The sequence below is a fragment of the Chrysemys picta genome, chromosome 9, assembly GCF_011386835.1.
Source record: "Chrysemys picta bellii isolate R12L10 chromosome 9, ASM1138683v2, whole genome shotgun sequence".
Classification (NCBI taxonomy): Eukaryota; Metazoa; Chordata; order Testudines; family Emydidae; genus Chrysemys; species Chrysemys picta.
In genome coordinates this window covers 47,975,315-48,000,097 of record NC_088799.1, presented here as the reverse complement: position 1 = coordinate 48,000,097, position 24,783 = coordinate 47,975,315, and the positions used below count along the sequence as shown (strand labels likewise).

The following is a 24,783-nucleotide window of genomic DNA, read 5'->3' as shown; positions in this document are numbered from 1 at the left end:
CACTTTCTCAGTGCATCTGGGGCAGCTGTTTGAGATATTTGATACTTCAAAAGCAGACAAGGTTGAAAAATTGATCAGTGAACCTTGATACCGTATGGAAAGCTTCCTTTTTTAAATCAAAAAATCTCCTGGCTTCTTCCATGGAGGGATTTTGTAAAGCATTTTCAGAAAAGCTCATTTATTCCTACTGCACACCAAACTGGTGTGATTCTTGTGTCAAAGGGCAGATATGTGAAACTAAGGACTCTTGCCCTTCAGATGTTCCACAGTCCTGCCTCAGTTGCCGGATTTGAAGAGAAGAGGTGGCAGCTGTTGAATATTCAAACTGCTGTGAGGAAGATTTGACAGCTGTGACTCCTGAATTGGGGTGGGGGGGGGCATAAAAAGGAAGCAGCCTTTCAGAAGCAGGGAGTGCGAAAAGTTCTTAGGAAGAAAGAAGAGCTCCTCTCTAGTTTCCCCTTGTCCTGGGAGATTCATTAATCAGCTCCTGGCTAGTGAATAGGAATAACTGGAGAAATAACTGACATTACCATGGTGAGAATTATCTTTTTGCTTTGGTCCACTGGACCATTGGCTGAAGGAAGCAGCCTTACATTTTGTTTCATTTGGACCTACAGCCAAGGAGCCGCCGTGTAACTATTTCATTTTCCTCTGTAAATGGAACACTTTTCTCCTCCTTTTTGGGACCTACATTAAAGAGGACATGACTCTAACCTCCTCCAGGTATCTAGTAGTCCAGTTACACTTCATTTTCTCTTGTCTAGGTTGACCATTCCAAAACTAGGTTCAGCCAACTTTGTGCAGTTGAAGAAGCAGGACCATAACTGCCAATAGAAAAATGAGCCTAGCTAGCAGGGAAATGTCCAATATCAAAATTCTCTTTGGCATGGTACTTCCCTTGATACCTGCAAACCAACCTTTTGCCCAAGTGGGACCACCAGGAGGAGAGCAGATCTCTGATTCTTCACAAGCATATTCTTAAATTCTTGGGAAATATCTGCTGGCAGAAGCCCCTCACAAACCACCCTTTGAATAGATTTACAATAGATGCAAACTTTATCTGGGGAGCTCGCATGGGAAACCTGTCATGTCAAGGGGGAGAGTCTCATTCCAGGATCTGCCTTTCCATCAACCTGTTGGAGCTTAGTGCAGAAGGTGTGTAATTTGTCACTCCTTTTTTGGCAGATTCCTACAAAGTGCATGCTTCAGTTTAAACTTTTTTTAAATAAGGAAGGGCCTGTCCCCTTCATTTTGAGAGGACAAGTAATCTAAATCCGACTGGAAAATAGAGAACTTATCTATTCACTTGCATATTACCTGTAGCCATAAATCAGTCTCAAGACTAAAACCACAAATTAACATCAATTTCTAAAAATGAACCTCAGCTTAATACTGAAGGCTTTTTCTTGTGTTCTCCACACAAACCTCTCCAAACTGGCATCAATACTCTTTACAATCAGAGTAGTCTTTTTAATGGTCCATCACTCTGGTAAGAGGAATCAGCGATCTTGGTGTTTTTTTCCATTTTAGAACTGTACTTTCAGTTCTTCTGAAAAGAGTAGCAGTAGTCAAGAGGATATCAGGAAGAGATGCTTTCTCCATCCAGAGATGAATGGTGTTCACAATGACTTGTCTACATTACTTCAGACAGCAAAAATCCTTTAACCAATTTCAGGTGAGACTCAGGTTCTGTGAATCAAACCATTTTACTGACTGACACACGTAGGTATATCAGCCCTGTTAGGGGTGACAACAGCTCGTCACAACAAGCAGTCTGTTCATATCTTTACACATGCATCTAGGGCACCTCTCTGCTTCCCAGCTGGCGATCCTTCTACTCTGTTATCATGTCTCCTCACAGGGTAGATTTTTTTTACCTGGTTGTCTCAAGTCTTCATAGCTTAATGGAAGGGATGGACCAGAAGACTATACGAATGCAAGATGAAAAGATTTGCAGTCCGATACAAAAAGGCCCATGTGTTCTCCACAAAGATTGCTATATTCTGTCAGTTTGGGTTATAGACATCAGTAGAAATCTGATGATTTCATTTTGCGGTTACTCTACCCTTTAATGGATATGTTCAAGGTAGACCTCAAACTCTCAAATCCTGGATTAGAGTGAAGGGCTTGATATATTTAAAAAGATCCCCATGTTTATAAGAGATTTAAACTTTGCTCAAATTCATTTTTAAAGATTAAAAATCTAATTATGCACATAGCCTGTATAAACTTATACTCTTATTTCTGTTCCTTTTCCTCTCATTGAGTCTCATCTTTGATTGTAAACTCTTTGTATTAAAGACCTTGTCCATCTCTGTGTGTATGCTGAGTGAATAGCACAAAGTTCCCTAATCCTTACTTAGATGCCTCTGAGCAATACAATATACTGCAGTGCAAGTAGTGATTCATGTCATACTTACTCTGCTATTAAAAGTGCATTGTGAGCTACCCAATACCTGTGAGCTTAAATGTCATATACAAATGGCAGTTTTTCTGGTGGCAGATTGCTGAGTCAATAAGCATCAGGTCGTAACAACATAACTTATTCTAAATTCACCATGAGTAAGGCGATGCTGCAGATGCATCTTAAATTCCTACCAAATACATGTTTTGAAGTGGTGGTTAGTCAGCCAGTCATCTTCCCAGCCAATACAGGAAGTATATTAGTGTTGCTAATCTGTACAGGAAGGGTGAATAGGGATGATTTATCTCTTTAGCTCAAAATGGGATGGCGATGGGTTTTTTTTTTGTTTTTTATTATTATTTTTTATTGTATATGAGGAATGAATAGGATGAATTGATCATAGTAGGAGATTGGTATGTGGAGGGGTTAAGTTTCTGGTCTGTTCAGATGATAGGAGGGAAAATGTTGGTATAACTGCCCCATAAAAGGTGTGTGGTGCACTGGAGGATTTTCTGTAGGTAAGTCTGGACCATATACAGTAGGTAGGTGGTATACCATAAGGGCTTTTTGCTCATATTAGAATTTTATGTCTTCAAGGAAGAGTGGCGGTAGGAGGATTTCTGGTTTAAAGGCTGGGGCAATGTTTAGGTTGGTTGTGAAACCTTGATTAAAAAATTTCCTGCCTTCCAAATACTTGGATTTTGTTATTTATGGCATTCAAATAAAACTCTTATTGTGAACCATAAATCCATTTTATAAAGGTTTTTTTTGTATTTTACCATTGTTAGTGAATGTGATATTTATGTAGATAGAATCACTTTAGTTTGTAATGGCGAGTAATTGGTAGCGTAGTTGGGGACTGAATTTCTGTGGCTGGAAAATGCCAGGGTTGACATGGCACTCAAGCAGTAGAGAATTGTTTCATATTCATTTTTTGTAATAGATAACTTTTCAGTTGTCCATTCTGTGTAATTCAGTATATCACAAGCACTCTAGTTCTAACCATAGAGCTTGTAGGCCAGGTTGTTTCTGAGATTTACAATGGCAGGAATGGTAAACTTTTGGAAATGAAATGCCAGTCACTTTCTGGCATTATCTCTGAAATGGCCAGTCGTATCCACTTTGGCTTTGCACAGAAACAATCACTTCTGGCAGGACATTACCAATACGGAATTTCACAGAAAATTGTCATTTTTTAATTTGAAGGTGGAAGAGGGAGAGGTATCAAAATTGGTTTTGTAATGAAAAGTGTCTTATGTTGACTACGGAGCTGTTACCATGGCTCCATAATTCTGAAAGTCAGGCAAAATTATGTTTTTTAATCTTTTCACTGGAAAGAAAAATGTTACGTTCATACTTTAAAAAAAAACCAGGCTAATCTTGAAATCTGTTTTCCATACTGGAAGAAATTCTGGTAACTAATGACAGACTAATCAAAGATAATTAGCACAGATTTATAGAGGAGATAATGCTTAACAAATTAATTAACTTCTTTTGAGGAGGTGACAGTGAGAGCTGAGAAGGGTGAAGCTGTAGACTTATTCTGCATGGACTTCAGGAAGGCTTTTGATACAATACTGCATAACAGACTAGTATATAAGGTTAGTAAATATACTATTGATGGTGAACTTTAAATTTATTTTATTATAAATTGATTTTATAAGAGATTAAAGAATACTAGTAAACAGTTGCAGGTTATGTAAGAGGGTATTCCATGGTAATCCATGTTTAATCCAGTCTTGTTTTTTCACTACATTGTACAACAGTGAGCTAAATCATAGATTAATGAGCTGAATCATAGTTTCCCTGAACTGTATCTAAAATTGTCCAGCTTTAAAGTCCCATCTACAAAGGATGAGATCCTAGGCCAATTGAGAAATCTGTAGCCCTTGCTAGTGCCATCTTTAAGCTGTTTTCAGCATTGCAAGTATTGTAAATTTCAAGTATTTTTAGTGAACATTTTACAAAAACTGTCAATTTACTGCTTCAGTGGGTTCTAGGTTAATCTAAAACCGAAAACCCTTCATAAGTATCTTCTCTGGTGCTTTGTCTCATTTTAAACATCTGAAAGGAAACTTGCGCAGCAATGTATGTACATGGTGAGATGCATGAAATTGGGGTGGGATAAAAAGGATAGTGACAGGATCCATATAGAGTGGAAAATGACTACTGGTACTTCCTCAATATAGGAACAGTGCAAATTAGAAGGAATAATCATAGCACTTCACATAACAGTGGGTGAGAACAAACCCTGGAATATTATGAACGTTTCTGGGCAACGTATTACTAGAAAAACATTTAAACAAATCAAAAGATATAGAAGAGGTCAAAGTTGATAAACCATCTCTGTATTTAGAGTTTTGAAGTGAAATAAGGAAAATGTGCTTAGTTTTCCTTATAAAAAGAAATTAAACCCTTAAAGCTGAGTCTAATGTGACTAGGGGCCACTGCAGGTACAGAGTTCGATTGAAATAAAATTGTCATGCTTCTCAGCTCCTCATCACACCCCATCTATGACTAAAACTGCCAAAGGCCACATCAACTATGTACCAGTTTAACAAAATACATTTTTGTTTTTTGGGTTTTTGTTTGTTTCTTTGTTTTTCCCGTTCTGGTTCTCTGCATCATATTTCCAATGTGGAGGTGGTCTGTCAGAAAACAATTTGGTCAGTCATTTACTTGAACTGGCTGCATTGTTACAGAATTGCCTGCGTTTTTATTGGTGATGTAGAAAAATAAATATTTCTCTAATCAAGCTCTTTTATTTATTTGAAATTCTGTGACTTCAAAGGAAGTGGTTAGAAAGAACAAAGATGTAGGAGAAACAGATATCTTCTTTATATTTTATTTTATTTAAGAGATTTCTTTGGCAAGTAATTTTTTAAGAGCAAACGTTTCCTTTTTCAAGTGGAAAAATGCTTTCAGATAAGTTGGGATATTACAGGAAAGTAGAGAGAATTCAAACTTTTTTCCAGGGTCATTGTTAAAACATTTGTTAAAGGTTTTCCTGTATTTTTCCATTTGGTGGTTCTCTCTCTCTCTTTGTTTTATTTTTTGTGTTTAAAAAAAAAAAAAAAAAAAAACAACCACCTCCTGAAAAGGAAAAGGGAGAAAAATGTGCTTAAAATCTGCTATCTCAATTTGAAATTTATCTGAGAGTAATTCTGTTGAAAGTATTAAGAGAAGAGAAAAGGCGATACAGAGGCAAAGATAGAAAGAGTAGATAGGAAAACATACATGAGGAGAATAGGAAAGGTTGGTAAAGTTGGAAAAAAACATTTGAGATCTGTTGGTATAGCTATGTAGAGAGATGTATTTTTATATACTGAGTATACCAGTAGTGTTTCTGATCATTTCATTCAAGGGCATTAAATGTGAGGAAGGATCAAAAGCAATCTCACTTGTTTCATGTTTCTATAGACCGCATGTTTTAGAACATTATGAGGAAAATTGAGACCGGTTGTCACTCTGTCACCTTTAATTTTCAGGTGTATAGATAGTCCTGTCAATTTTACTGCTGTTAAAGCTTGTATTGAGGCTTATGAGTCCAACAGCAGCTGTAGATGGTATCAGAACCATTGTACAAAGGAGCTGGATTCCAACACAAAATAGTAAAGCCTGCAATGTGTGTCATGGGTGCTTTCTGAAATCCATGGTAAGGATTTGAGGTCCCAAATACTGTTGAACGTGGCAGGGAAATCTTCGTATATGTTTGCTGAGCTTGGAGTAGAGATGACTAGCTTGTAAACCTTTTTCTTGGTAAAAGAGCTCAGCAACCAGACAAGGTAAATGTGGACTCTGTCACTGTTTATGTTGGAATTTAAAGCTCCCATAGGTTAGCTGTCAGTGATTATTTGTCCACAAGTTGCCGTCTGACTTGCTTCATGTATGTTCAATTTTTTCCCTCTGATTTCTTCCTTTCCAGTTTAGCTTTTCTGCATTGTATTAAACGTCCCCTTGCAGTTGGAATCCTATTTTTGATGATCAAAAACCTTTTGTAATGATAAAAAATCAGTTTGCTCATTTCAGAGAGAAATACAATTCACTGAGATAATGATCAGATTGAAAAATTGTATCCTTTACAGAGTGATAGTACATAGAGCAATACACATAATCCATTATATGGACAAGACTGACTGTGACTCTAACTCTTCCTGTATTTAGTGCTTCATATCATGACGAGTCTTCTAGAAATAGCTATTATGGATAACAAAATTTGGCATAGAAGAAACTTGTACTTAACGGCCAGAAACTACGGCAAAGGTCAAACGTAGACTGGGAGTACAGAAAGTTGAAAAAAAAAATTAAGACCTTAAAATCTTTAGCAGTAAAAACTCGGGCTGTCAAGCAATTAAAAAAATTGTGATGTTAAACAATAGAATACCATTTATTTAAATATTTTTGGATGTTTTCTACCTTTTCAAATATATTGATTTCAATTACAACACGGAATACAAAGTCTACAGTGCTCACTTTATATTTTTGTATTACAAATATTTGCACTCCAAAAAACAAAAGAAATTGTATTTTTCAATTCACTTTATAAAAATATTGTAGTGCAATCTCTTTATCATGAAAGTTGAACTTACAAATGTAGAATTATGTACAAAAAATAAAACAATGTAAAATTTTAGAGCCTGCAAGTCCACTCAGTCCTCCTCCTTGTTCAGCCAATCGCTCAGATAAACAAGTTTGTTTACATTGCAGGAGATAATGCCACTCGCTTCTTGTTTACAATGTCACCTGAAAGTGAGAACAAGTGTTTGCATAGCATGGTTGTAGCCGGCGTTGCAAGATATTTACGTGCCAGATGCGCTGAAGATTCATATGTCCCTTAATGCTTCAACCACCATTCCAGCGGGTACGCATCCATGTTGATAATGGGTTCTGCTTGATAATGATCCAAAGCTGTGCAGACAGACACATGTTCATTTTCATCATCTGAGTCAAATACCACCAACAGACGGTTGATTTTCTTTTTTGGTAGTTTGGGTTCTGTAGTTTCTGCATTAAGAGTGTTGCTCTTTTAAGACTTCTGAAAGCATGCACAACACCTCATCCCTCTGTTTTTTGGAAGGCACTGAAGATTCTTAAACCTTAGGTCGAGTGCTATAGCTATCTTTCGAAATCTCACATTGGTACCCTCTTTGTGTTTTGTCAAATCTGCAGTGAAAGTGTTCTTAAAGCAAACGTGCTGGGTCATCATCCGAGACTCTTATAACATGAAATATGTGGCAGAATGCAGGTAAAACAGACCAGGGGGACATACAATTCTCCCCCAAGGAGTCGAATCAAATATGTAATTAACGCATTATTTTTTTTAATGAGTGTTATCAGTATTGAAGCGTGTCCTCTGGAATGTTGGCTGAAGCATGAAGAGGCATACGAATGTTTAGCATATCTGGCACGTAAATATCTTGCAATGCCGGCTACAAAAGTGCCATGCAAACCACTATTCTCACTTTCAGGTGACATTGTAAATCAGAAGTGGGCAGCATTATCTCCTGTAAATGTAAACAAACTTGTTTGTCTTCGCGATTGGCTGAACAAGAAATAGGACCGAGTGGACTTGTAGGCTCTAAAATTTTACATTGTTTTGTTTTTGAGTGCAGTTGTATATTTAAAAAAAGTACGTTTGTAAGTTGCACTTTCATGATAGAGATCGCACCACAGTACTTGTATAAGGTAAATTGAAAAATACTATTTCTTTTGTTTATCATTTTACAGTGCAAATATTTGTAATAAAAGTGATATAAAGTGAGCACTGTACACTTTGTATTCTGTATTGTAATTGAAATCAATGTATTTGAAAATGTAGAAGAACATCCACAAATATTTAATACATTTCAATTGGTATTCTATTGTTGGAAAATAATCGTGATTAATCAGCTTTAATTGAACTGTTAATCGCGATTAATTTTTCTGAGTTAATTGCATGAGTTAACTGCACTTAATCAACAGCCCTAATATAAACACTTATTTACTATACAATTACCAATTTTAAATACAGTGAGGGAAGTACTGTAAATTCCAGTAACAGCCAGTGGTAAATGGCAGGTTTTGAAAGGCACCAACACCATATCATCCATTTTTTCCAGAGCACGTGTATGCAATTCCATGACCTTTAATACCTTTACATGAGGAATTGGTACACTTTCAAACCCAGAAATTAAATATTTGAGGCAAGAGTATTGGCTGTTTGTGGAACATTGAACACCAGATAATGCTTTCCTAAAATTTTCGTGGATAAGTGGATTATGAATGTGAGGTATGTGAAACAGGAGGATTACATTTCCGAACAACCATAGATCTGGTCTACACTACAGAGTTAGGTCGACAGAAGGCATCTTACATTGACCTAATTATGTCAATGTCTACACTACAGCCTTGCTCCTGCCAATGTAAGTGCCCTACTACGCTGACATAACTCCACCTCCACGAGAGGCATAAGGCTTGTGTCGGTGTAGTTAGCATGATGCGTGATGCTGGAGCCGTGAAATTGACAAGAAAGGCTGGTAGGCTCCCTTCTGTGAACCCTGCGCCTTGCTCACAGCTACTGCTCGCCCCCCAGCTTCCCACTCCGAGCCAGGCTGCCATCTGGGCTTGGAGCCAGGAGCCCATGTGGCAGCAGGGCTCTCCGCGGGGAGCTCCACCTGGAGCTGGGAGATCTTGCTCTCGGCCCCTCACGCTGCCCATTTTAAGTCCGTGCAAGCGCTCCTGGTGAGGACGCACTACACCAACAGAAGGAGGGTAGTGCAGATGTGAAAAACAGCAGTAATTACTGTGGTGGCTGTATGTCAACTTAACTTAAGACAACTTAAGTTTGTAGTGTAGACATGCCCATGGTATGTTTGCCTGTCTTTTGGAATACAAAGTAAGGAAAGTAAAAGAATCTTGTGTGTGCTGAATTGGAATTCTGAGTTAAGCTCCCTGTATTTCTTTCCTGTTACAACATGCAAATGATGGACTAGTAAACCAGCATCTAGCTGAGAAGTATATAAAAGGGCCTTGGACAGTTACACAAGGATACCTTTTAAATATCCAAATATCAAACCATATTTATCTCCCAAAGAAAAACTTATATATATATAATCTCCATAAATTACCGAGATCCAAAAGGCTCTTGCCTTAGACCCTCTAAAACTGGAAAAGGCCAGTCAGAGTGGTCTGTGTGTGGTGTATGCCTCTGTATTGATCCCCTGTTAAGTCTGTTTGTGTGACTCTGCATATGAAGACCCTGTAAAGGCTGGGAAAGAAACAGCAAGGGAAAAATATCTGAAGAGCTGGGAGATTGCATTATTCTCTCTTGACTATGACCCTGTTTTACTCATCCCATTTAAGATTCTCTTTTAACAGTAACAGAAGGTCCTATGGCACCTTTAAGACTAACAAGTATTGGGAGCATATGCTTTCGTGGGTAAGATGCAAGAAGTGAGGTTCTTACCCACGAAAGCTTATGCTCACAATACTTCTGTTAGTCTTAAAGGTGCCACAGGACCCTCTGTTGCTTTTTACAGATTCAGACTAACACGGCTACCCCTCTGATCTTTTAACAGTGGTGTCCAGTTGGTCATACCTAGGCATTCAAACCACCTGGCTCCCAATTTTTTGTGATCTGGATTATTGCTTTCATTTGTTTATAAATCAAACCTACTCATCATTAGCACTCTTAAAAATAGATCAGTTCCCTCCTCACATCCTCCCCTTAATTTTTCAACTGTTCATGATGCAACAGTGTCTCTCCTTTCATACCTGTGGAATGGAAGGAATCGCTCTACTCTTGCTACATTTGTGCTCTCCTTTCTACAAGGGAAAGTGGGGCAGTGGTATTAATGATTTGCTGACTTGCAAGAGGGACCCAGTGGCCTCCTGTGTTTTTGGTTCATTTTCAGGCAGTGAGTGTTGAGCACCAGTCATAGACTGGGAGATTGTGCCTGACCATAAGTCTGGGCAGGGACATGTTCGGAGATTAAAACTTCGCTTGCATTCCCTGAACAAACAAATTGCAGATTGTGAACCCTTCCCCATAGACCAAAGAGCCACATCAGAAAGGTCAGAAATTGTTTCTAGTCTCTTCCCTCTATCGCGGGGGGGCAGGGAAAGTGCTTGTAATTGAAGATCAGGGGAAGGTAGGTTTTTATCAGCCAGATGAAAAAGGTGCTGCTTCATCCTTCTCCCTTCATTAGTGAAGATATTTTAGTTGTAGGCATGGGCTTCAGAATTGGCCCCAGAGAGTATGCTACATATGCCTGTGGGCCATCCCTAATATGGCGGATCGGCGTTTAAATAAGCAAAAAGAGAAAATGGTCAAAGGGTCACCATTTTTTCTCTTACTAGTTGGAAACCAAAGCGATTCTCCTGGAATAAACACAGTTATGTTAGCTAGGATAATAGAAAGCATATAAACCCTTATGTTTCAGGGCATTTAACTGCTGGGGAATATGAAAAACTTTCCTTTTGGCAGGTCATTCCATAATTGTCCATTATGCAGTTTCCTGTAAGCATCTGTGGTTACCATTGTCCCGGACAGTAAACTGATCCATTGGCTTGATCTGGTATGGCAATTCCTATGTTTATACTTAATTTATGTAGTATATGTATGATGTGGTATAGGATTGTTGATAAGGGCCATGGTTTTAATGTTCCCTTGATTCACCAGAGCCCAAAATTAGTGTGACCTTCGGGGCATGCTGCAAGATTTGTCTCTCTTTGATGTGTTATGATTAAGGCTGTGAGTCTGTCACAAATTCCGTGACTTTCCATGATCTCCGTGTCTTTGCTGGCAGCCACTGAGCCAGCAGCAGCAGTTTGGGTGTGTGGGAGGGCGCTCAGGGCTAGGGGCAGGGTGTTGGGAGTTGCGGGGGGTGCTTACCTCAGGGTGGGGGGCTCCCCGGCTCCCACTGGCATAGCCTCCCTGCAGCTCCTAGGCGTGGCGGAGGGGGTGGAGGTCTCCGTGCTGCCCATAGGCCCCGTCCCCGCAGCTCCCATTGGCTGCGGTTCCTGGCCAATGGGAGCTGTGGCAGCCATCACTTGTGGCGGGAGCAGCGAAACCCCTGCCCTGGCCCCTCTGCTGCCTAAGAGCTGCAAGGATGCGGAACTGGGTAGGAAGCACCTGCCAGTTCTTCCAAAAAAATGTTAAAAATCTGCTCACCCAAGAGGTGAGAAATTTTGAGCAGAGCAAGTGGACTGATTCAGGAAGGGGAAGGAAAAAGGAAAACTTCCCAAGCACCACTTGGGGACATAGAACTTGACTGAGCATGGGGCAGAGTTGATTAATGTTGGGGGAGTGAAAATGTTTTGACATAAATTGTGTGGCATTGGGGTTGTGGCCTAGAGGGTCTGACAGAGCAGGTACTTTTCACCCAGGCTTGCAAGTTAAATCTTCGGATGAGCAGATGTTCAGGAATATTTCGAGCCCTGTTTAAACTGGTACTACTCATATCTTGAAATTCCAAATGGTTCTAAAGATTAAATAATGGTCCTGATTTTGAAAAGAGAGGAACAGTTAGAAAGAGAGAATCTTAATCATATTCTCTTCACACATGGATACTTGCTGGCATCAGATGTTCAAAAATTAATGCATGATAAATATTAAACACCCCACTTTGGGGGAAACCAAGTCCTGTCTCCCCCTCCTACAAAGGAGATAAGAAGTTACCACTACCCAAGGGAGGAGAACAGCCACCACACAGTTGAGAAGTCCCATCTTGTCTTCTGTAATTGGGAGTTGATAGAAAAATTGCTGCTGCTGCCTTAAAAAGAGAATTCCAAAAAACTTCCTTTCTCTCTCATACTTTACAGGTAATGTTGCCCCTCAGTGCACTAGGCTTCTGCAACTAGATATACCTGTATCTTGCAAGCTCTGTAGTTTCAGATTTATAGTGCACCTTGAGTTATAAATAACTTGGAAACTCCAGAATGTAGCTGAGAAGCAGTAGTGATGATATCCTCCAAAGAGGTTTCTACATGCTGTTGGCACTTGAAGGATAGTGATTTCTGAGCTACTTCTCTTTTCCTTAAGATCTGTATATAAGGAAGAGATTCAGATCTTGTGCACTGGAAATAGAAGAGTCTTGGTGGTTCTCTGCTCTTTTCTGCCTTCCCCCATATTGAAGCAAAATATTGTCAGATATTGATTTTAGATACTCTTCCATTCCAACCTAGAAACAACCAAAGTTTTCATAAAAACTCACCTGTCTCGGGGATGCATGTCTTACCACAATATTTGTTAACCCATTGTTTTGTATTATTGGGATTCTAGGATTTTATAATATGCTGTGTGTTAACAGAAACCAAAAATTTGGGTGCCCAGGGTTTCCCTGAGACAACTCCTGTGGCCAGACCACTATGTGTTCTGTCTAGTGAATTGATGTATATCGCTTTTGTTCCTATCTTCAGGAAGAAGCCCTGAGGCGGCAGAGAGAGCAGGAAATTGCACTAAGACGACAGCGGGAGGAAGAGGAACGACAACAACAGGAGGAAGCACTTAGAAGATTGGAAGAGAGGAGAAGAGAAGAAGAGGAAAGACGACAGCGAGAAGAGTTGCTTCGTAAACAGGTGAAAATGAGTGCAAGGGATTTACCATGCTCAGGCATGGGAGATGCCGGAACTGAGTGAACACGGAGAATTAATAGTAATACCAGCTGAGGAGAGGATGATCCTTTCTGATCAGGATGGGAATCTGGTAGTGGAACTGCATATGGGAAGAATTAAACTGAATGAACATAGATTACATTTTCCTTTCAACCTGGTAATAAGGATGAGCAAACTTGGTGCCATGGGAAGCCATCACAACTTTATTATTGAGAAAGCGGAGTAGGTAGTAGAGTAGGTAGTAGTTCACACTCATCAGTGGAGCGCCTCTTTGCACCATGCCATGTTGCAAGGGGAGTTGTCTCCATTGCCCCCTGCAGGCCATCTGTCTTTGCATGCCACTCAGTTCTGATTGAGAAGTAGCTAGTTCAGACCCCTTCCAGGGTATCAAAATGTCCAAGTGTAGTTCAGAATCCCAAATAATCAATTTATCTTCTGGGCCTGGTTCTCAACCCTTTCCTAGCATTCCACTGCCTTTCACTGTCTCCTGTATCAAGCTCTGCCTCCTTTCCCCAAGGACTTCAGCAGTTTACCTCAGGAGTCTCCCTGCTCCTTACAGTCTCTCTCTCTCTCCCTCCCTCCCCCCCTCCCCTCCCCCCAGACTTGCTCCCTGTGAGCCTCTTCCAGCCTGACTTCGCTAAGCCTCTCCCAGAGTGGAAACTCTCCTGGGTCTCCTCTCCTGCATTCACAGATCTGTTTAGATAGTCCTCTCTCTGATCTTCTGCATCTTGATCAGTCATCAAGTCACTATCACACTCAGCTCAGTGGGAATAGTTTAAGGGGCCAGCCAGCCTGTGACAGAGCTATATTTGTTGAATGTTTTACTTTCCATTACACATTTGACTGTGGATCCAGAATATGTTGTGGCCTAAGCTTTCCAGTCTGTGGTAATTAATTTAAAAAGAGGGGCAAAATGCATATAATACTCTACTATGATAGTGTAAAATATTTACTCTGTAAGATGTAATGTTTTGGACATTACTACAGAATTACTGTATCATCCTTGACTCTTCTCCCACATTGCCTATGTTTGCCAGTCTGTCTGATTCCACTCTGTCAAGTCTGCACCTGCTTGAAAACCTCATCCATGCTCCTTCATATCCTCTTGCCTTGGCTACTGGAACTTCCTTTTTTTGTGGCCTCCTAAATTCTAGCTTTATAGATTCCATTAGGTGCCAACTCCTCCTGCCAGCTCTCTTTTTTTGAAAACTGTCTTCATCACACCTGTCCCCAAACAACTTCATTGTCTCCACATTAGCTTCAGAATCCACTTTAAAGTTGCCCACTGTTAAAATTCATAACTTCATGTCAGTGTCTTTGTTCCTCTTCCTACTCTAGCAGTTCATCTAGCAATACTTCCTTCCTTATTCCACCACATAATCTTGGGCTTGTTGGCATAAGAGCTTTCTCCTTTGCTGTTCTAGCAGTGTGAAATAGCCAAATCTTATCTTTTGAGCTTTAATTTCCCTCCCCCTCATTTCTAATCTGATCTGGAAACCTTATCTCCCTTTTTTATTCTACTTTTCCTCATTTCATGGGTTGAAATCTGGCAGCAGCGCTTCACTGTGAGAGCTAGTAGCAAGTAATAGAGGTGCACAGTAATAATGTGAATAAAAATCCCAGGGAAAAGATGGGGCAGTATTTGGGTTTTTCTCTGTCCTGTCTGACCTGTAGCTAGCCTTCACCTTAAAGAAAGCTTCCCCTTCTAATCCAGGATGCATTGTGAAACCTTTATTTTGAAGGACAATAGACCAAATTATTTTCTCAGCCTGAAAAGGATCAAGGTGAATAAATGTGTTCTTTACTGGCCACATTTGTACAATTAAATAAAAAGCTTCCGTCTGTTCTGTCAGGTCTTTTAAGCATCACGTGTCATGAAGTAATTTAGATCTTCTAAGTCCTCTTAGAGACTTTACTGTTCTTTGTATCCTGGGAAGGAAGAGGAGGCTGCCAAATGGGCACGTGAAGAGGAGGAGGCCCAGCGTCGACTAGAGGAAAACCGGTTGCACATGGAAGAGGAGGCAGCCAGACTACGGCTCGAAGAGGAAGAGCGAAAGCGCAAGGAGCTGGAACTCCAGCGCCAGAAGGAATTATTAAGACAAAGGCAGCAGCAACAGGAGGCTCTGCGCCGGTTGCAGCAGCAGCAGCAGCAGCAGCAACTTGCACAGATGAAGGTAATCCTCTTCAACAGTCAAGTATCAGAGGGGTAGTCGTGTTAGTCTGAATCTGTAAAAAGCAACAGAGGGTCCTGTGGCACCTTTAAGACTAACAGAAGTATTGGGAGCATAAGCTTTCGTGGGTAAGAACCTCACTTCTTCAGAAGCAAGCAAGACAGTTTAAGTTCCTTTCCCACTCACCTAATATGTGCAGTTAAAACATCACCATAGTGTAGGACCAATGGAACTAGCTTGGAAGGCGTCTAGTTAATTGGATCGAATCAAGAGAAAGGGAACTGAGTGGTGGAATTGTATGATGAGGAAGGAGAAGGGAAAGCAAAGAGTTGTTGGGGAGGAAGAGATGCTCGATATCTGGGGAAGGATGAGAGAAACACGTCTTTTTTTAATTCCCCCTTTTTGTCGTTCTTAATTTGAAAAACATTTATACTGTTTGGTTTTCGGTTGTTTTAGTAGCCTCCAGTGTGAGGTAACTGAGCCTTAAATATGCTTCAAGTAAATACCATGCTGTCTTTGAGGAAAAAATTGATCAAAGTGTATTATGCATTGTAACTATCTTTTTATTCAGCAAATATACACACGTTTTGGTCCCCAAAGTTGTTGCCATTTTTTTGAATAACAGTTTGTATCCTGTTATGTAGTTGTTCATTGGACACAACAGGCCCTTACACTGCCTTGCAGCTGAGGGCACATGTAACAAAAATATGACTGCACTGAAAAACTGATACCTTTAAACCAGACCTTTGGGTATCTTGTAGTATCTCTTCTATTCAGTGGGATCAAAAGATTTGTCCATATGTTTGCTGTTTCAGTAGTGTTCACTTCTGAGAATTTGTAATTATTATTTCCTACTTTTTTCCCAGCTCCCTTCTTCTTCAACATGGGGCCAGCAATCCAGCTCAGGAGCATGTCAGTCCCAGACCACATTATCATTGGCAGAAATCCAAAAGCTTGAAGAAGAGCGAGAACGTCAGCTTCGAGAGGAGGTAAATTCAGTTGAAGTAGGTTTGAGGTCTGTAAGCTGTATGTTGGAGTAAAATTGGCTGTGTTTCTACTTAGCTGTTTATTAAGTGATTAAATATAAAAGAACAAACAGGAATAAGCAAACTTTTAAATAAGATCAAGTCATCTGGGCTGTTTTATCTTTCTGGCGAAGAACCAGGTACTCATTTGAAACTACTGAACTAATTTAACCTGTAGCCTAAACTGTATTTAAATGCAGATTTCCAGAAAGGAGGAAATATGATTTCCTTTTGTTGTGTAATCCCAGCAATATATTAGGGATATGTGTTCAGGGGACATTCAGAACTTGAATAACAGGTGCATTGGTAAATTCTTGTTGACACTTAGTACTGGAACACAGAAGATCAGGGTGAGATGCATTTGCAAAACTATATTAAATGAGTGTTGGGGAAATGAAATTGTAAGAGAACACAGCAAATCTTTGTAATATAGAAAAAATGTGGGGATCGAGATGATGGACACTTTATAAAGCTACTCTTGGGGTGCTTCTTGAGAGCTGTTGATCTTACATTATTCTTGTTATTGACCACCAGCAATTTTTGTTCTATTTGGTTTTTGGCGGTTTTTCTTTTGCATATGGAAGAAGAACATTAAAGTATTAGAATAACTCTCCTGATTGGTGGCTAGGCTGACTAGCCCCTAGATCTTCTTTGGCCTAGATTGATTTCACTTGCCATGGCTAAAGACAGCGGAGTCTTGGCAATATTATCAGCTGTGCCATCTACATTAAACCCTAGGTATGATGTCTCTAAATGCCAGTTGAGGAAAAAGCTTGCTTAGCTATGCCATAGAAGAGCATGCAACAGCTAGAAGCAAATCTTTCTGAACAGGCTGCAAATGTGTGTGTGGTACAGTACCAAAATATGGGTAGAGCTGTTGTGGATCTTACCTACAACTATTGCTCTTAAAATACATCTGCACAGCCTGCAGCAGCGAGCCAAGAGATGACCCATGTCTGTCAATAGTGTGGGAGGGGAGGTGGCAGAGTGAGGGCAGCTGGCTTCAGTACAAGCCAATCAGCAAGTCTGGGGAGGAGGGCACATGGTCCTACATTCCCCCCAGTCCCTCCACGTGTTGCTTGTGAGCAAGCCACCGGGGAGGGAATGGGCTTTCAGAGCCTGAGCTCCAGCCCGAGCCGCAACTTCAAAGCTCAGTCTACTCGTCTGTTTTTAGAGAACTAGTATGAGCCTTGGACATCGACCTGGACTGCAAGGCTCACTGCCATAGATTATGTATTTATTTTTTTGTTAATTTAGACAGGTTTGGGTCCCGATGTTTATTTCTGTTTTTACAAAAGGATCTTCTTTGAGCCATAAATTCTTATCGTCCCTTCCATGTCTGATGTCCAGAAGCTCAACATAGCAGATGGTTTTTATTGTAGAAACAAGTTCAGAGTGTAGAACTTGTTCTTTTTCCCTATGGGTGTCATTAAATTCCCAGGAAGTTCTGATACTGATGAAATTTTGATAGTTTTCCAAATAATAAATGCCATGAGAGTTTGAAAAGTCCTACACCAAAATATGTGGATTTACATTCAGAAACTGGCATAGAAGATGAGCACAGTAGAAATTTGGAGCAGATGACAGTTTGAGATGTGAATATTGTAACTACTGTAAAACTTTAATCTGACCATCCCGGGAGGTCTTATAAATGTCCTGTATATTTACTTATCCAGTTAAAAAGTTTAAGAACTCATACTGCAAATATTGGGTCTCATGGCCACAGTTGTGTTCATGGTACAGTATCCATAATATCTGAAGAAGAGCTCTGTGTAAGCTTGGTGCTCTCACTAGCAGAAGTTGGTCCAATAAAAGATATTACCTCACCCACCTTGTCTCTAACATTCTGGGACTGACATAGCTACAACACTGCATACAATCAGTTCTTCGAGTGCTTGCTCATATCGATTCCAATTAGGGGTGTGCGCGCGCAGCGTGCACGATCGTTGGAGAATTTTCTACCCTAGCAACACCGGCGGGTCGGCTGTGGAGCCCCCTAGAGTGGCGCCTTCATGGCGCTGGATATATACCCCAGCCGACCCGGCGCCCCCTCAGTTCCTTCTTACCGCCCCTGACGGTCGTTGGAACTGTGGAGCGCGGCATAGCTGTTCTCCACTCTCCCTAGCTTATTCCATTGAAGATAGTTGTAGTTATAGTTGTAGTTGTATATAGTTAAATAGTTGTCTAGTTCACTAGTAATAGTTGTTATATAGTTAAAGGGGATTAAGGGGGTTGTTCTTCCCCCTTTTTCCCCCGGCGTGTAGCCGGGCTCATGCCCAAGGCTCCCGGCTTCAAGCAGTGCGCGTCCTGTGCTAAGCCTATGCCCACAAGCGACCCGCACGACTCGTGTCTGAGGTGCCTGGGAGAGTCCCATCAAACAGATAAGTGCAAGATCTGTAAGGCCTTCAGACCGAGAACCAAAAAGGAGCGGGACTTTCGGCTTCGTCAACTCCTCATGGAGGCGGCACTTAGCCCAGACGCTCCATCGGCGCGTCAAGCCCCAGCGCCAAGCGCCTCGGTGCGCAGCGCCCCGGCGGCACCGACTGCTCCGGCACCGCGAGTGGCGTCGGACAAGCCTCCGCGGCACCGGACCCCTTCGGCACCGCACCCACCGCAAGTGCCTCGGCGCCGTTCGTTATCGCCAGGACATAAGAAATCCCGTAAGGCGCAGGAGACTGTCGTCCTGAAGACGCCGGCCCCCCCGGCGCCGGGGGTAGAGCCGCGTCCACTGGCGGAGCACCAGAAGCAGGTGCCTCCGGCACCGTCGACTCCGGCTCCGAGGCCGTCGAGTCCGGTGCAGGTGGGCTCACCACCACGACCAGCGGTGGTACCGTTGCTCCCGTCGACCCCAGAGACCTTTGCGACGGCGAGAGACTTGATTGCTCTCACGGAGCCGGCACCGCCTCAACCACCGGCACCGTTGGCACCGTTGGGCACTCGTCCAGTGCAATCCAGGGGGAAACCTGCCTTGATGCGCCCACCATCCCAAGGGCTGGAACCACGGCACCAATCCAGGTCCCGAAGCAGGTCCCCACGCCGCTCGCAGTCCCGGCGCTGAATATCACCTCGGCACTGGTCGTACCCGCGGCTAAGATCATCGTCGCGGCACCGTTCTACGTCCCGGCACCGTTATGATCGTCGGTACCGTTCGACCTCGAGACACAGTTCCCGGCACCGATACGAGCGACGCTCGACGTCGAAGGGCCGCTCCCGGCACCGGGCCTACTCGAGATCACCTTCCAGGTCCAGGTCGGACTCTCGGCACCGACGCGGTCATCGGCACCGATCCCGATCTCAGCACCGCTCGCCGGCACTGCATAGGGACCGTTCATCTCCGGACCGGCACCGTACGGCACCGTACCTTCCGGAGCTCGTCTCGGCGCGGTCGGCACCGCCATGGCCATCGAGATCAGTGTCCCGCTCCTCCGATGGAGCATCGAGATCGGCATACCCCCCTCAGGGGCAGGCCGATGATCCGGACATGGGCCACTGGCAGGAGGTAGCGGAGGATCCCGCTCAGGGACCTTCGCACTGGTCGTTCTGGACCCCGTGGGCGTACCACCAAGCACAAGGGGCTCCACCACCATCAGCCTCTCGCTCGGTGCACTCTGAGCGAAGGGCCCCAGAGTCCACCATCTCTCGCCCTCCTCCAGGGGGCATGGAGGCTTCCGTGCCCGCACCACCTGACGTCCTGGACCCAGGGGCAGGTGATGCTCCGCTCCAGGGCTCATTGGACCAGGACCCGCCCTTGGATCCCTTGCCACCTGAGGCATCTTCCTCATCTTCCCCAGATGAGGCAGTGGCGGGCACAACGAGCACAGGTCCACCCCCGATAGATCTCCGGGCACACCAGGACCTATTACGTAGGGTGGCACGTAATATGGACCTTCAGGCAGAGGAGATAGTGGAGGTGCAAGACCCCATTGTGAACATCCTCTCTGCGGATGCCCCATCCAGAGTGGCGTTGCCCCTGATCCACACGATCCAGGCTAACGCCACTACGATATGGCAAACTCCTGCCTCTATCCCACCCACAGCCAGAGGGGTGGAAAGAAAGTACTTTGTCCCCTCAAAAGACTACGAGTACTTGTATACTCATCCCCAGCCGTGTTCACTGGTGGTGTCATCAGTGAATTCAAGGGAGCGCCACGGTCAACAGGCCGCAGCGCCCAAATCGAAGGAAGCTAAGCGCCTCGATTTGTTTGGCCGTAAGGTTTATTCAGCCGGAGGGTTACAACTCAGAGTGGCTAACCAGCAGGCGCTCCTGAGCCGCTATAACTTTAATTCCTGGAACTCTATGGGGAAGTTCAAGGAATTGGTTCCCCAAGACTCCAGGGAAGAGTTCGGGGCCTTGGTGGAGGAGGGTAAGAAGGTGGCTCGGACCTCCTTACAGGCCTCCTTGGACATAGCAGACTCGGCTGCGAGAACCCTGGCTTCAGGTATCGCTATGCGGAGGATCTCCTGGCTCCAGGTTTCGGGTTTGTCTCCGGAACTGCAGCAAACCCTGCAGGATTTGCCCTTTGAGGGACACGGATTGTTCTCGGACAAGACGGACTCTCGTCTGCAGAGCCTCAAGGACTCGAGAACAATCATGCGCTCCCTGGGGATGCATGTTGCGGGTCCCCAGCGCAGACCATTTAGGCCCCAGCCTCAGCGTTTCTACCCCCCTCCACCTCGTCAGAGACAGGACTCTGCCAGAAGGCGGGGGCGAGGTGGTAGGAGAAGGTGGACTGGCCCTCAACCCGGTCAGAACCAGGGGCCACCAAGGCCACCTTCAGGCCCCAGGCAGAACTTTTGAAGGTGCGGTCGAGGACGGTGCCCCAGTCATCCCCCAGGATCCAGCCCCCTCCTTTCGGGATCGCCTCTCCCATTTCCACCGTGCTTGGTCCCTTATAACCTCGGACCGTTGGGTCCTTCGCACCGTCCCTCTTCAGGGACCCTTCTCACGAGCAACTTCTTATACAGGAGGTTTCCACGCTCCTATCTATGGGGGCCATAGAGGAGGTTCCATTAGAGTTAAGGGGCAGGGGATTTTATTCCCGCTACTTCCTGATCCCCAAGTCCAAAGGCGGTCTGCGACCCATCTTGGACTTGCGCGGACTCAACAAATTCGTAGTAAAGTTGAAGTTCCGCATGGTCTCTTTGGGGGCCATTATCCCTTCCCTCGATCCTGGAGACTGGTTCGCCGCCCTCGACATGAAAGACGCATACTTTCATATTGCAATTTACCCGCCTCACAGACGCTTCCTGCGATTCGTGGTAAGCAAGGTGCACTATCAATTTGCAGTCCTTCCCTTCGGCCTATCCTCGGCCCCAAGAGTGTTTACGAAATGTATGGCTGTCGTGGCAGCATACCTTCGTCGACAAGGGATACAGGTGTTCCCGTATCTAGACGACTGGCTGGTACGCGGTCGCACCAAAGAGCAAGTTCGAGCTCACGTCCACATAATAGTGCACACATTCAATGAGTTGGGCATCCTACTCAACAAGGAGAAATCCACTCTAGAGCCTACCCAGAGAATAGAATTTATCGGCTCAGTCCTGGACTCCGGACGCGCACAAGCTATCCTACCAGACAATCGCTTTCATACCATCACGAGCCTCATTCAAGGGCTCAGGGCCTTCCCAACTACCCCGGTGAGGTCATGCCTTACCCTGCTGGGTCACATGGCTTCTTGCACGTACGTAACCAGGCATGCCAGACTTCGGCTTCGCCCACTCCAGACCTGGGTGTCATCGGTATACCGCCCATATCGGGACAGCCTGAACATGGTGGTCACGGTCCCGAACTCGGTCCTGACCTCCCTCACCTGGTGGCTAGATCACAGTGTGGTTTGCGAGGGGATGCCATTTCACGCCCCACAACCCTCTCTGCACCTGGTCACAGACGCATCATCTCTGGGTTGGGGCGCCCATCTCAACGAACACCATACCCAGGGCCTGTGGACTGCACCCCAGCTATCCCTGCACATCAATGTTCGGGAATTGATGGCGGTGCGTTTGGCGTGCCAAGCATTTCTCAACCTCCTACGTGGCCGCTGTGTGTTAGTTCTCATCGACAACACCACGGCCATGTTTTATATCAACAGGCAAGGAGGAGCACGTTCGTCGACTCTATGCCAAGAGGCGATTCGCCTATGGGACTTCTGCATCGCCCACTCAATCCATCTCACGGCATCGTTCCTCCCTGGAGTCCAGAACACTTTAGCGGACCGACTCAGCAGGTCCTTTCAGACGCACAAGTGGTCTATCCGTCCGGACATCATATATTCCGTTTTCCAGAGGTGGGGGTTTCCCCACGTAGACCTGTTTGCATCTCGAGCCAACAGGAAGTGCCACGTGTTCTGCTCCCTACAAGGGCAAGCTCCGGGCTCTCTCTCGGATGCGTTTCTCCTCCCCTGGAAAGACCACCTGTTTTATGCCTTCCCTCCATTTCCTCTGGTCCACAAGGTGCTGCTCAAATTACGCAGAGACCAGGCACAAGTAATTCTGGTCGCTCCAGCGTGGCCGAGACAACACTGGTACACCACACTGTTAGAGCTCTCGGTTCAGACACCGATCCCGCTCCCATTGTGTCCAGATCTCATCTCTCAGGACCACGGCCGACTGCGTCACCCCGACCTGCAATCGCTCCACCTCACGGCGTGGTTGCTCCATGGTTCACCCAGGCAGAGCAACAATGCTCGCACTCTGTCCAACAGATTCTGCTGAGCAGTAGGAAGCCTTCAACACGGACCACGTACTTGGCCAAGTGGAAGCGGTTCTCCTGTTGGTGCGAACAACGAGCCACATCCCCGTTACAGGCACCCATTCCTCTCATATTGGAATATCTCCTCTCCCTAAAACAGCAGGGTTTGGCGATATCTTCAATTAGAGTTCACCTGGCCGCCATATCGGCTTTTCACCCAGGGGAACGCGCGTCCTCGGTATTCTCTAACCCGATGGTCGTTAGATTCCTCAGGGGCTTAGACCGGATGTACCCACAACAGCGTCAGCCCGTTCCGACGTGGGATCTCAACCTGGTTCTCTCTAAGCTCACAGGTCCTCCATTCGAGCCACTGGCCACCTGTTCACTTCTGTACCTATCCTGGAAGACAGCCTTCCTCGTAGCCATCACCTCAGCAAGGCGCATTTCTGAACTCAGGGCGCTTACATCCGAGCCCCCTTACACAGTTTTCCATAAGGATAAAGTGCAGCTTCGTCCACATCCTGCCTTTCTTCCTAAGGTGGTCTCTCCATTTCACATGAATCAGGATATATTTCTCCCAGTCTTCCATCCTAAACCACATGCTACTCGCCATGACCAGCGTTTGCATTCTCTGGACGTACGCAGGGCCCTAGCTTTCTATATTGACCGCACAAGACACTTTAGAAAGACGACGCAACTCTTTGTTGCGGTGGCCGACCGAATGAAAGGCTTACCGGTCTCCTCACAACGCCTCTCCTCCTGGATCACGTCTTGCATCCAGACTTGCTATGACCTGGCAGGTGTCTCGACACCACACCTCACCGCTCATTCCACGAGGGCCCAAGCTTCCTCGACTGCTTTCCTGGCTCAAGTTCCGATCCAGGACGTTTGTAGAGCTGCAGTTTGGTCATCAGTCCACACATTTACAGCTCACTATGCACTAGTGCAGCAGCCCAGGGACGATGCTGCATTCGGATCAGCGGTTTTGCACACAGCAATGTCTCACTCCGACCCCACCACCTAAGTTGGGCTTGGGAGTCACCTAATTGGAATCGATATGAGCAAGCACTCGAAGAAGAAAAGACGGTTACTCACCGTTGTAACTGTTGTTCTTCGAGATGTGTTGCTCATATCCATTCCAAACCCGCCCCCCTTCCCCACTGTCGGAGTAGCCGGCAAGAAGGAACTGAGGGGGCGCCGGGTCGGCTGGGGTATATATCCAGCGCCATGAAGGCGCCACTCTAGGGGGCTCCACAGCCGACCCGCCGGTGTTGCTAGGGTAGAAAATTCTCCGACGATCGTGCACGCGGCGCGCGCACACCCCTAATTGGAATGGATATGAGCAACACATCTCGAAGAACAACAGTTACAACGGTGAGTAACCGTCTTTTATCAAGATTAGGAACTGGGCAATTTCCCACTTAACACTTCTAGTTGTCCACTATCTGACAGAGAGAATGAAACAAGAGCTTGTACTTAAAATGCCTCTTTATCAGAGGGAAGGCAACCACACTGGCAGGTAACCGCTATCAGTTATTAAAAAAAACCCCCCAAAACAGCCCTCTCCTTTTCAAGTAGTCTCTGGATTAGGGAACAGTTCACCACATGTCTCTTTACCGCATTCCCGAACACAAATTTAACAGTAATTTAAACATGAATCTCAAAGAAGATGCATATTTTTGCCTTTGCGCTACTGTTAACCTGGGTAAGAGGTTCAACCAAACAATTCTAAAGTAGGATTTAGATCTTCAGTTATTTATTTATTAAATAATGTCAATCTAGTTCAAAATTGCCCAGGTCCTAACCATAGCCAAGCTATGCCACTGACACATGTAAGGCTATCACACGTTAAACCCAAAACAAAATATACAGCTGATAATTTTGACACTGTTTGAATTTCTC

At 44.4% G+C, this 24,783-nt stretch overlaps 1 protein-coding gene across 13 annotated transcripts in view; it reads left to right on the top strand.

Moving 5' to 3' along the window:
- Positions 1-24,783, top strand: part of GIGYF2 (GRB10 interacting GYF protein 2) — a 160,835-nt gene that overhangs the window by 108,458 nt on the left and 27,594 nt on the right. For 6 of the 13 annotated variants that reach the window (XR_010590377.1, XM_042853483.2, XM_042853481.2 and 3 more), the window contains 4 exons: positions 3,904-4,005; positions 12,803-12,961; positions 14,935-15,171; positions 16,035-16,157. Coding sequence is in view for 11 of the 13 variants with exons in the window: in XM_042853483.2 (XP_042709417.2) it covers positions 3,904-4,005; positions 12,803-12,961; positions 14,935-15,171; positions 16,035-16,157 (621 nt within the window). In the remaining 2 variants the exon portion in view is untranslated. The remainder of the gene's footprint in view (positions 1-3,903; positions 4,006-12,802; positions 12,962-14,934; positions 15,172-16,034; positions 16,158-24,783) is intronic. The other 7 variants (XR_010590378.1, XM_065557013.1, XM_008174961.4 and 4 more) reach the window with 2 other exon arrangements.